Below are 12991 nucleotides of genomic sequence, written 5' to 3' on the forward strand. Positions count from 1 at the left end.
TGCCCTGTCCCTCCATCCCTTGTCCAAAGTCCCTCTCCAGCTCTCCTGGAGCCCCTTTAGGCACTGGAAGATGCTCCAAGGTCTCCCCAGAACCTTCTCTTCTCCAGGATGAACAAGCCCAGCTCTTTTAGCCTGTCACTATATTAATTACATGCAGAGTTTCAAACTATAAAGTTTAAGTGCTATAATCACTGCTGATTTTAGAGAACTACTTGTATTTCTAGTGGATTCTAACATCCAAATAAAAGCTAATTTTAGCTTTTTCCTCTAATTTTTCAAAAGCTTCTCTACTCACCAACACACAGTAATTTCTAATATCCTCTATAGCACTGTAAACAGTTCACTATTGCTCATAAAGTGTACTTTTAAAGCTGCTAGGAAAGCAAAATAGTTTCTTTCCACTGTGTTTCCAGTTTTGACAGAATAATATAAAACAAATATAAAAATGATTAGAAGGAAAGGACACCTTTGCAAAGGGATTACCTGCATAACATCAGTAACATCAATGAAATTGGTTCCTGGAAACTTTGTGTCTTCCTCTTCACTGTGTATTTCTTCTGGAGTCTTACAAAGACAGATTGCAATTGTTAGGTATTTCATCTTGGGGGGGTGGAAATGCTTCAGCAGAAAACCTTCATGATAAGAATGCAATTAAATCACACCTTCCACTAGGCCAGGTTGCTCCAAGCCCCATCCAAGCTGGCCTGGAACACTGCCAGGGATGGGGCAGCCACAGCTTCTGTGGGCAGCGTGGGCCAGGGCCTCCCCACCCTCACAGTCAAAAATTTCTTCCTAATATCCAATCTAAAACTACTCTCTGTCAGTTCGAACCCATTCCCCCTTGTCCTTACTCTTGTAAATAGCCTCTATCTTTCTTGTAGGGCCCCTTCAGGTACTGGAAGGCTGCAATGAGGTCATCCCAAAGCCTTCTCTTCTCCAGGCTGAACATTCCCAATTCTCTCAGCCTTTCCTCATAGAAGAGGTGCTCCATCCCTCTGATCAACTTGCTGGGATGGTGTAATAGAATTTTAAATACTAATCACTATTTCAGCCCACAGTCTCTGTCTGATTCAGTGAATACTTGGATCACAGGACTCTGGAGGACCTAACTCCTGAAGTCAGGAAAACAGAATGTACAATAACCACACAAAACCAATCAGTGCCTCACCAAACCTTCACGCACTCTGTCCTTATCATTCAGCACGCAGCAGTTACCCTTAGAGCTGCACAAAAACCTTCCCTACTGCTTAGGTCAAGATTAAAAACACTTCTGAAAAGCTGTATGGAAAGAGAACAGAGTGGCCACTGCAACACCACAGGCTCCTGGGGCTCAGTGCCCACACCACTGACCACTCCAGAACAGCCAAGCAGCAGAGGGAGGGATGAGGAACATCCTCAGAACACTGAAGCCAGTGAAAACAAGACAGGCATGGGCCAACAGGGATTATAATTCTTTACAGGACACAGGAACACTGTTTTTCTCAGAGTTTTACTATGGTGATAATTTAATATTGGCAGAGCAGTGTCTTTATATAATTTTTCCTTTTCTCAAATAAATACCTTATACTATAAATTCTTTAGAATAATTACTCAATTTTTCCTAGAACTGTCTCATTTCTCTAACTAAAAAAAAGACAACGGGAACTTTGCAGCAATTTAACATATTTTCTTTAGAACAAGTATGAATTCCCAGACAATCAGTACCTGTATTACAGCATCAACAGGAGGGAGCAGAGGCTCAGAGCCTGGAAGAACATGATTTACACTCCCACTGGCACTTGAAACACTGTCAATATCAACATTTGGTAACACCTAGGACAGGAAAAAAAAGCATCAATATAAAAATCTATGTATTAGCTTGGCTATTATTATTGAACTTTTTAGATTTTTTTCTTCCACTTGCTTCTGAGCCACTAAATTCAGTGCTCTCCTTTTCTCATGCCTGTACCTGGTATCAGCTTGGTTCTGAAAATCAAAACACTGTAATGTCAAAAACTAACACCAGAAATAATCACCTCTTCTCTTGCAGCACCTGATTTCTCCTGTTCTCTACTTCCCTGACACTTTGCCTTGCATGGAACAGAAGGTGAGTGTACCTGTAATAATTACCTATAATAAAATTAGAGCAGAGGTGTGTTTGACTTGCAATTAGTTTAGAAGATTACAAATACATACAAATAGAGTTTGTAATAAAGGTATGTCCATTACAGCATCAAAATGTGTTGTATTTCTGTTAGGAACAAAGATTTCAATGCTTGCTGAATTGCTCAGGAAAAAGAAAAATCACTTTAAATATTTAAGAACTGGGTGAAATAACAGCAAAATGCAGGCGGGTGGAATAACGTGACACAGCAAGGGAACAAAGCACAGCACACTCTACCTGTGTTTAACTCTGAGTTCCATGAATCATTTGTGTCTGAAAGGTGTGGGGGGGAGTGTGTGCAGTCTCAACAGTTTGAATCCAAAATAATGAACATGTAAGAAACATTCACTTCCTTGACAACAGACTCATGCAAAAAATTAAAACAACAAACCTCAACCCACGAGGTAAGGACTGCAAGGGTTGATTAATCAGGAGTGAAACCCTTGGGTTGACAATCATGCTTGAAACAGAAATCTTAAAGGCCAAAGCAACCATCCAAGAAAACTGACATTTATATTTATATTTCTTTTATTCCAAGTTTGTTCTGGCTCAAAAATCTCATTAAAAAAAATAGAAAATGTGACATAGATCTATTTTATAAATGCCCTGCATAGGTGACTTAGGGAAGAAATAGTTTTCTATTCTGGTCAAATAATAAAGATAATTGTTAAAATATGAATAAATATATTACTATAGCATGAGAACTGCTTGGTCCCTCCATTCCATATTTTTCTAACTCTCACTGAAAAGCATCTACTGATGTCAGTGTGTTACTGATGGATCAGACTGCCTGTGGTTAGCACTTGTTAAAATAAACAAACAGATCACCATCACTCTTGACATGTACCTGCACAGAGAGCTGAGGTGGGTCCTTTTTCTCTGATCTCATCTCTATCACAGCTATATTTGGTTTTTTTACCTCGACTGGAGGCTTTGGTGGCACTTGAGGAAGGGAGGTTGTAACTGTGACAGGGTGTGGTTTATCTATGACCACTCCAGCAGGCTGCAGTAATGTGCTGCTGCTTTGGGTTTGACCTAAAGACAGTTGAAAAACAATTAAAAATTCATATATCCATCTCCAAAGCCAGTATATTAATAAATTAATTAAAGTTATATTCCGTGTGTTTTGAGATTCTGTGTGCAATTACAGACCAATTAAAAAGCCCCCTATTAACATTAGCTAAACTATGGTAATTCACCAGCTAATTTTAAGACTTTCCCAGCAGAATCTGTAAACTCAACACTACCTTTTTTTTGAATTATTCACTTTTCTTGACTCTGGTGACACCTACTGCTGAAAACAAGAATTGTGTTTGCCATTCAAAAACTACAGACTCTGCTTCCCCCACCTCACATTCTCTTAATCATACCCAAAGTACTATTACACTTAGTGTAACAACCCACAAATTTTTGTCTGAGACAGCCTTTTAAAAAAATAATTACCTTATTTCAATGCCTATATAATACTAACCCTTCTCAAAACAAGCCCTGTATAATGGTTCTATTGAAGATCCAAAAATCCAGAAGTCATGACAAGGAATTTACTGTGCTTGGCAGAGTCCTACCGAAATTGTTAGGCTGAAGTCACTGCAAATGTTGAATCCAAGGGTGAGTGATTCAGTTCCTGCTTATGTGGATACCAAACTGAAAGCAAGAACGTGAACTCTAAACCCAGAGTGTACCAAAAAAGGTACAGCTAAGCAAGCAATTGCTCTGTCAGGGTGTCACCAGACATCCAGCACGAAGGATGAGGAAAACCCGAACATTTTCAGCTGATCCCCCAGATTTCCTATGAGAAAGGCAGGTGCAAATCTCATGGAATGGTTTGGGTTGGAAGGGACCTTAGAGATCATCTAATTCCAACCCCCAAACCACTGACTTAAGAAGATAAAAGTTGTATTTCCGTGCAGTAGCAGCAATTAACCTGCACACAATCTTCTCCAGGTCATTTGCTCCTACCTAGTGGAATAGCCATGGGAATGAGGTGCCCTTCCAGGGGACCAGAGGCAGCAGGGACATCTTGGCTGGGACTGAAGAGGTACTGGTTCTGCTGGGCAAGGGCATACACAGGATGCTTCTTCCTAGGGCTGCTGATGACCTTCTGTGTGTGAGAGCAGGTCTGGGTTCTTGCTGACTTCACCTTTGTACCTGAAACAAGAGCAGATGAACTGCAGGTCATAATGCATGTACAAACCCAGGGACATCACTCTACTAATCCAAGCCTTTCTACTGAATCCATTGCAAATTACTGCTGTGGGATAGAGGGAATGAGGGAGGGAGTCCCAAAGGGCAGAACCTAAAAGTGCTATAGATAGGTGATAGATAGATGTCTCAGTATCGGCAGCAATGAAAGAGTTAAAATTGCAATTTTTAATTTGAATCTAGCAGATAAGCACACAGAAACATGAAAAGGACCAAAGGACAGTAGTAAGTTGGAATGAAATGTGTGATTTAGCAGCTAAGAAGAAATCTATAATTTAGGTTTGAAATGCAGCCACAAAACTGACAGGTACTCAAAGGAACAGGTCTAATCTGTAAATTCCTGGTTTAACAACTCACTGCTACTGGAAAATCAAGCTGTAGCTAAAACCCAGAACTCTTGACTTCCATCATCAAGGAAGCACTGATTTTTTGGCCCAGTTTTTCAAGTGTCTTGTAAATAGCCAGCCAGAAGTAACTTTATATGAAAAAACGTCTTAAGCATTGAGCAGAGGAGAGCATTTATTGCAATGTGCATTTCTCACCACACAGTCATGCAAGGTCTTATTCAACTTACAGCAAACAATGGATATTATTAAGGAAATTATTAACTTGAACCAAATGGATAAATACTGCTTGAAAATTCCCCCCCAAAAGATATCAACAACTGTCAATCAGGCAGAAGTGCTTCTACTGTTACTTTGTAGGTGTTAGGATAATAAATCTGGAAAGAAACACACTGGTAACCAACTCCATACCTTTATTACAGCCAAAAAAATGTCATCTCACTCCTCTGTTGTTTCAAATAATCACCTCCCTGCACTTGCAGCCAGTTAACACGTGGCAACAAGCACTTTTTAGATCTGTTCACATTTAACAGCCTCCTAATTAATTGAAGAATGGAAGTCAATGATTATAAAATATAGGGATAATAAAGATTGATAATGTGACTTTTGTTAGATGCAGACAAGCAGGTAAGGCAGTTCACTCACAAAGTGGTATTTGTGTACAGACAAATTATGGGTTGTAAGCCCCCACAATTTGAAACAATTCATAACTCCTCAGTGAGAAAACATAGGTCAGAGAGAAGGATCTCTAGAAAAGGGTTCATGGTCATGTTGGATAAGCAAGGGAATGAGAAATCACAACACAATGCCCTGGTCAACAGGATAAATGTAACCCCCAGATGTCTCAACAGGATGTCTGAGATGGAGCAGGAGAAGACTTCCACGTATGATAACACTGCATTCAGCACTAATTCTGTACCTCTGCAAATATTAAAATAGATTGGAAATTTTTTTCATTTTTTAAGGAAAAATCACCTGAAGTAGCTGTAAACTGTAGCCAAAGCCTCACTACAAATCAGATAATAAATCTGAAGTGCCTTATTTGCTTTTGAAGCACAAGGTATTTTGCCATGGGAAGAAGTAGAATTTCTGAAGTCTTTAAATGATGAGTTTGTGCCTTTCTGCAAAGCACAGGTTAGCCAAAAAAACTGTTCTGCAGTCAGACAAATTACTGGACTCTGTAACATAAATAGATACAGTTCAGAGGCTTGTGATTTAGAAGAGGTCATACTACATGATCTAACAGTCCCCCTTGGCCTTGAACTTTTGAGTAAAAGCAGAAATTGGCAGCATATCTGTAATGCTGCCAACTTGTAAAAACAAGGTTCTCACAGTGAGAATGATTAAATACTGTATACACACAGCACCTCATTTTAATTGCTTTCGACTTTTCATTTTTCCCTGAAAAGTTTATTTGCACTGGGCAGAAACTAGACATTTAATTAAACTTAGCTTAAAAAAACAGTGTTTTACATGTATTTATCAGTTCACATTACACAAGAAAACAACTCCAGCTTTTTTTTTAGAAATGATCTCTTACTCATAAAAGTGTTAGTTGAATTTTTTTCCTAACTTCCCATAAGAAACCAAGCATTAGTCACCATAGTTTATTTGCAAAGAAAATGGTTGAGAGTTATAAAATGACTGAAAGGAGACTCTCCAGATGGCCATTTCAGTCTTAAATAAACATCCTTATTCTAACACTAATTTAAAACAAGCTTGGTGGACTGCTCTAACAAAATAGAGTCATTTAACAAGTCTGGATTTTTCAGCCAATCAAACCCAAGGCCAAAGACTTCCAACAATTTTGAAGCCTTTATCACCTGGTACATCAAGGCCAGGAAGGGAATCTGTGGGTGCAGATCCATGAAGGGAAAAACTAACCATACCTAATGGGAAAGAGATTAGTTTATTTCCTTCTTTTTTTTAAGAACCTGGTGCTTTGAAGTGCTCATTCAACCTTGGTGCATTTTATTTACACTCCTACTACAGAGGAGCAGAGATCTGTTCCTAATTTTATTATTTATACTTTCCTTTGCCATAAAAACACCTTCCACAACAGCAGTCCCCAAAATCAATGAACTGTTTTGTCTTCATCAGACCCACATGAAACACCATGGATTATTTTTCCATTTTATTGGCAAGATGTAGGAAAGCACAAAAATGAAGCATCTTGACCAATAGTCTTACCAAGAGGCACAGATAAATAATGCCAGTAGCAAACAAACCTCAGTCCCAGTTAAAATCAGAAGGCTTGGGAATAGGACACACTCATTGGAGGGCTGTTCCTTTACACAACGTGCAAAAAATTCCATTCTTCCCTTAGATAAGAATACAAAGGAGGTGTCTTATTTTATTTACTGTCAGGATAGAGACAAAACCATAACTTCCACTAACTGCAGCCTGATGTTCAATAGAGAAACAAATTTTAAGGTGGCTTTACTGTTGCAAACAGACGTTTTGCTGTGCTGCTGCTGCCTGACTTAATGGCTTGGAAGGGAATCACTCTGGGAAAAGGCTATCCAGAGTTCACCCTGTTTTCCAGCAAAGAGCTTTTAAGCTGTTTGTCACACGCAGGAGTTCTGGAAGATTGAAGGCAGCATTGATCCAGTGCAGTTTTCCCTTTCATTTCTATTTGTTTCCAAAAGAAAAAAGCTGAAGCACAGGAGCAGCTCATTACAACTTCACAGAACCTGCACCTTCCCCTTTCACTGACACTACTGAATTCAACTGCTAGTTTCAAATGATCAAATGACCTATTCATTATAATTAGATTGGGGAGGAGGGCACTCTTTCTGCCACTTTACAAGATATTGTTTCTGGAATGATGAAACTGGCCTCCTTGGAAAGGTTATGACCTTCTATAAAGGACAAGAGCCCAATAAATAGAGAAGAAAATTCATTTAGGACTCAGCAAAAGCAGAACTGCTGATTAAATATTTTTAAAGAAGTGCCTGTTCTCAATTCAAATCTTAGTGGTCACTATATCACTGTTATTACTACCCTAAGTGCTTACTAGCACACATTTCACTCAAACAAATCTGTACAGAATAAATTAAATTATAGGTGTGCAGCACAGCCAGCAGTCAAAGAGTGATGTACCAGAGGATACCAGCACACCATTTTTCACCAAAAAAAAGACATTCAAGAGAGGGCAAATAAAATATCTAAGTCACAAGGCTGGCGGTTTACACATAACAGGGTGTCACCTTCTAAGAAATGGTGAGTTTTGAAAAGTTTTCTAGGTTTTTGCCAGGACTATAACCCACATTTTCTGGGAGGGTTATGAGAATTGTGAATACTTTCTACCAATAACACTTTCTCTTCACAAATCACAACTGGGCTCCAGAGCACAGGTAAGGAGAGTGCCATAAGGACCACATCAGGCCAAACAACAGATTCTTGTACTATTTGGAGGACTTGCCACTGTGGATGTACATCATAACCACAGAATCACAGAAGGGTTTGGGTTGGAAGGAGCCTTCAGGATCAACCAGTTGGAACCCCCTGCCATGGGCAAGGACACCTTCCACTAGACCAGGTTACCCAATAATGTTAAAATAACAGTAATAATAATGATGTAAAAAAAGGCCCAACCTCAAACCCCAGCAGTGCCTGTCTTCAGAGACATAGACATGCTTTACACCATCCGTTGCAATGGCCTAAAAACATCATTTCATCAAGTGACTGGCTGCCTTCTGATGTTAATCTCTCATATTTCACACAGAATATAATGTTTTGACAGCTGCAATAAAAACCCAGACAGCATTTTTAAACATGACATTTGAGACTGCATCAAGTATATTTTCCCTGCATGGGTAACAACGGCCTAAGTGCAAGAAGCGTGGAGGGAGCCAGTTAATATTTTTCCATGGATGCACATCCTATTAACTCCATTGTGCCCACCACCACTTTAACTACTCTTACACTTAAGCCTCTCTCCCATCTCCACACTTTTCCTTCATCATTATCTTTTCTCATGTCATTTGCTCCCTCTCTCCCCAGTAAAATGATCCACACTGGGATTTCTGACATACCAGTTAAAGAGTAATCTTCGTTTTTGTATTAGGAATCAGGTAAGTTTTGAAAAGGTAACCAGGAAATAAAACAGATCCAGTTAAAACATTACTGTCTACTAACTCTAGATGAAGTTTATCTATGCTGACCAATGCCAGATATCATGTAGTCTCCTTTTTAAATTATTTTTACACATTTTTAATAGGTTAGAATATTAGGACCCTCTTATCCTAACGCTTTGCCTACAAAACTAATGAATAGAATTCATTATTAATCAACCAATAACCTTTCTCAATTAAATAACCCTAGCAAGCTATCACAGAAAGGATTTATACTCTGCTTATAACTCTAACTGGATGAATAAAAAGAAGTTACTTGCACTTAGTGAGCTTAACCAATGCTTCTGATTACATCTTCCAATATTTTCAAGCTAACAGATGTCATCTTCATGCCCACATAGTTAATTTTTCATATTTCAACTAATGCATTAGAAGTGGGAAATTAAAGATCAGATTTCCTTCAGTTTTCAAATCTCAGTATATTTCTGAACTCGGAATGAATCAAGAATTTAAATGAAATGACTGGATAAACCTGACACAAAAAATTCATCTCCCAGTGACCTTTACCCAAAAATTGAGTTCATTTTTCAACACATTCAGCTGTGGTTAATTTTAGCAATTCAGCTCTTTAAGTCTTGGACAACAATAAATACATACTACTATATTTATCATATTTAGAAGTAAGTATTTATTTGACAATCTAAAATAAGTGAGAGACACATTAGGCAAAGTTGAAAAGCTTCTGGTATTTTTTTAGTTTTGAAAAGTTTAGTTTGAAAAGGATCTTAAACTATTTTAAATGGACAGGACCTACAACAACCATCTAGTCCAACTGCCTGACCACTTCAGGGTTGTTAAATTAAGGACATCTTCCAAATCCCTCTTAAGCCCTGACAAACCTGAGGCAGTGACCACCTCTCTGAAAAGCCACTGCAGTTGCTTAAGCTTTATATTGAAGAGCAGATGAACTACAATTAACAGATGCATTTTTACAAGTAATTCCTAGTAGAAAAACTGGGAAGGAACACCTTGCTCCCATCAAAGAAGTACTCACCTCTAACAGTCTCTATCAGCTTGGGTCTTGGAAGCTTAGATTTGGGAGAGGGAGAGTTGAATCTCAGATAGGGTCCTTTTTTAAGCGTGCTACGGTGGCCCTGGTAAATGGGCTTCCCATAAACTTGGGACAGATAATCTTCGTTTTGGACCAGTGCAGTTCCACCTACAGGTCCCTGATGGACACCAAAATGGAAAAAAAAAAGTAGTTTACAATTCTTCATTTATGAAAATTGGAACAGGACAGAGCTATCACTTTCATTTCAAATTACTACACCTGCACACACAATTTTTCACATCAATCCTGCACAGTTGTTACCAGAAAAGAAACCAACTGCTTGGGAACTCACATCTGCCCCTCTTTCTCTGCTCTGCACATTTTCAGAAAAGTAAGTTCTAAACCTCTGTTTCCTTTTGTTATCTTCCACCTGCTTCTGCAATGCCTTAGCTGCAGATAAAGGCTTCTTTGTCAAGCATCCTTGGATGTTTTGAGTTCTCTCTTTAATTTCTTTCTTGGTCTTCACAGCCCTGAGGTTTTGGGCTCTCTTGATCCATGGGGCTTTTTGATCATGTTTCCCTTGTTCGGAATCATTTCTTGCCATTTCAGCCTAAATACAAAACATAAATGTAATAAATGGAGATTTTTATCTTCAAGGCTATCAGCAGAGTGTGTGGATAACTTTGAAGCTCTGAGAAATGGCCTGTTTTTCATGTTAGCCAGCAAGTGAGACCAGGGATTTTCATTAAGTAACTACAGTTTTAAAACAGAGGTAAATATTTTATTATAGCTTACTACATGTCAGCAATAATAGGCAGCTTTCTCCTGTTTGCAAGGTGTGAGTAAATCACTTTACTGTGGACATGAAAGAACAAGGCAAGGTGGAAAAATGTAACACAAAAACCTGAACTCATTTTGCCAGCCCCACCTGAATTTCCTCGCTGATTGCCTTGATCCACTCATCCACAGTCCTTCGGATACGAATCTCTTCCAAGACATCTCTGAAACAGAAGAAAGAACTTTTTTAGGTCAGTGCTTCTCAAATTGCACAGATTTGTTCCTGGGAAAGAAGTGACCTATAAATGCTCTAGAAAGAGAAGCCCAGAACACAGATAGGGAGATTCTGCACCTCTACTCTCCCCAACAGGCACCAAGCAAAGCCCATTGAGAGTCTTAACCCCAAATCTGTTCTTGCATGATGCCACCTGCAAACCCAACTCCCTGCTGCTAAGTACTGACATCATTACAAAATATTCCAGGAATAAGAGGCAGCCACGTGTCACTTCCTACTTTGATCACAACTGAAAAAACAAGAAAGTAAAAGTACTCCAACTTAAAAGAACAAAAAAGCAGATGACAAATTACTACATCCTCTAGAAGAAAATGAGGGCAGGTAACATGGCTAAAAAAATTCCTTATCCATATAGAATAACTACCTTCCTCAGGAAAATGCAAGTTTAGATTGTATTTTAATAGAAAACTTCCATTATGATTCAAGCATGAATATTTAACACAATTAACAAAGCAAAAGTTCAAAAGCCAAAGATCTGTTGTGAGGAGATTAAATTCTGTAAATTTACAGGCTTAGGAAGCCTCTTCCGCTCTGAATAATTAAATTAGTCTTTAATTTTCTCATTAATGCAAGTTTGTATGGAAACAGCTAAATGCCCTGGCAGCAGAGCAGTTTGTCCAGCTGATAAAGCCTCAGAATTCAGATTTAGCAGGAAGTAACAGGCACCTGACAAGAATTCAGTTCATACCACAAGGGTGAAAAAACATCTGAAGTTCAAGAATCAGGCAATGATTGCTAAGAAGAGCCAATAAATCCTTTTTGCAGGGAAGAGCACGAGTTCTTCAACGCACAGGTTTGGAAACATCAATCTCACAAAGCACTGAATTGTAGGGTCTGACCTGTTTGTAGTCAAGGAGTTAGTGAAAGAATACATGGCATCTCTTGCATGAGTAACAGCTTCCAGATTCTCCTCAAGGACTTTTTTATTGTTTTGAACTCCTCTCAAAATCCTTTCAGCATCCCTCAGTATAGACCTTGGCACTTTGACATTTTGAAGGATGGATGGTTTGTTGAGCAGATGATGTTCAGGAGGATCAGGTGCAACAGGAGGATTTTTTGACTACAATTGAAACAGAACCTCTAGCTTTTAATCAAAGATTGTAATTTCCTATTAATCTGTTATCACATTGATGCCATCATATGGAATACTGCCCATGTGCACTACCAGCAACTTCAATTACTCAAGAGCATTCATTACGTTGCAAGTATGTTTAGAGAAGTGAAAGACATCCAAAAGATCTCAAATGGAAAATGATGTGAAGCATGAGAAGCAATGCTAATAAGGCTAATAAGCATGTGAAAAGATGGCAATTAGATACATGAAGTATCACAAGCAAATCTCTCCATGCAACAGTAATTAAATCTAATTAAAAGCCTAATAAAAGCCCAAGTCCTCTAAATATATGCACTTGTTTGGCATCAATCTACCCCAAGAAACACCAAGCAATACTTGTAAGTTTTAACAAGATAAATCCCTCAGCACCCCCTTGATCCTCTCCAGCTTTTGCTCATTTTCACTTTTCAGAAAGAACAATGAAACCTCTCACTTTGCAGATCCCTTTCACAGAGATAAAAATCGAGCATAAATTAGCTGCTAAGTACAAAAGAAAGGGACACAAGCACAGGAAACAAGTTCTCACATTCATTCTCACACACCTGAGGAAAAACCCAGAGGTCCATGAAAACTTTATTTAACAGTAAAAAATTTAAGAAGTGATAAATGTACATTAAAAAAAAAAAAAGAAACCTCAAACTAAAATCAAAATACCCAAACTCGAGTAGACTCTTTCTGTTCTAAATTAGACAGCATATATGTATCAGTTTCTCACTGTATTAGTGAAATTATGAGCATCAACTGAATGAACAGAAAGAAAACCCCTCACAGATTACAACTCAGTTTTGGCTTTAAGGCTACTCTTTTGGCAAACCAGAATGAAACAGAAGTTTATGTTCTAACTGATGAACTGCCACAATGGACATAACAAAACAGGAATCAACACAGTGATCCCATGATCTTGGTTTTGGCCTGGTGAGAAAAGGACAATATATCAAATTATTATTATTATTATTATTATTATGAGAAAAGGTAAGAAATACAGAAAC

General features: G+C 38.4%; 1 protein-coding gene across 3 annotated transcripts in view; it reads right to left on the reverse strand.

Moving 5' to 3' along the window:
- KIAA0586 (KIAA0586 ortholog) overlaps positions 1 to 12991 on the reverse strand; it is a 68245-nt gene that overhangs the window by 45634 nt on the left and 9620 nt on the right. For 2 of the 3 annotated variants that reach the window (XM_042048100.1, XM_042048101.1), the window contains exons 12-19: positions 11728 to 11948; positions 10745 to 10817; positions 10169 to 10426; positions 9820 to 9994; positions 4103 to 4291; positions 2991 to 3178; positions 1705 to 1812; positions 484 to 564 (exon numbers count right to left, since the gene is read on the reverse strand). In XM_042048100.1, coding sequence (XP_041904034.1) covers positions 484 to 564; positions 1705 to 1812; positions 2991 to 3178; positions 4103 to 4291; positions 9820 to 9994; positions 10169 to 10426; positions 10745 to 10817; positions 11728 to 11948 — 1293 coding nt within the window. The remainder of the gene's footprint in view (positions 1 to 483; positions 565 to 1704; positions 1813 to 2990; positions 3179 to 4102; positions 4292 to 9819; positions 9995 to 10168; positions 10427 to 10744; positions 10818 to 11727; positions 11949 to 12991) is intronic. The other variant, XM_042048102.1, reaches the window with a different exon arrangement.

Source organism: Corvus kubaryi, unplaced genomic scaffold (genome assembly GCF_017639235.1).
Source record: "Corvus kubaryi isolate FWS band 111438036 unplaced genomic scaffold, C.kubaryi_AGA036_p1.0 66, whole genome shotgun sequence".
Lineage (NCBI taxonomy): Eukaryota > Metazoa > Chordata > Aves > Passeriformes > Corvidae > Corvus > Corvus kubaryi.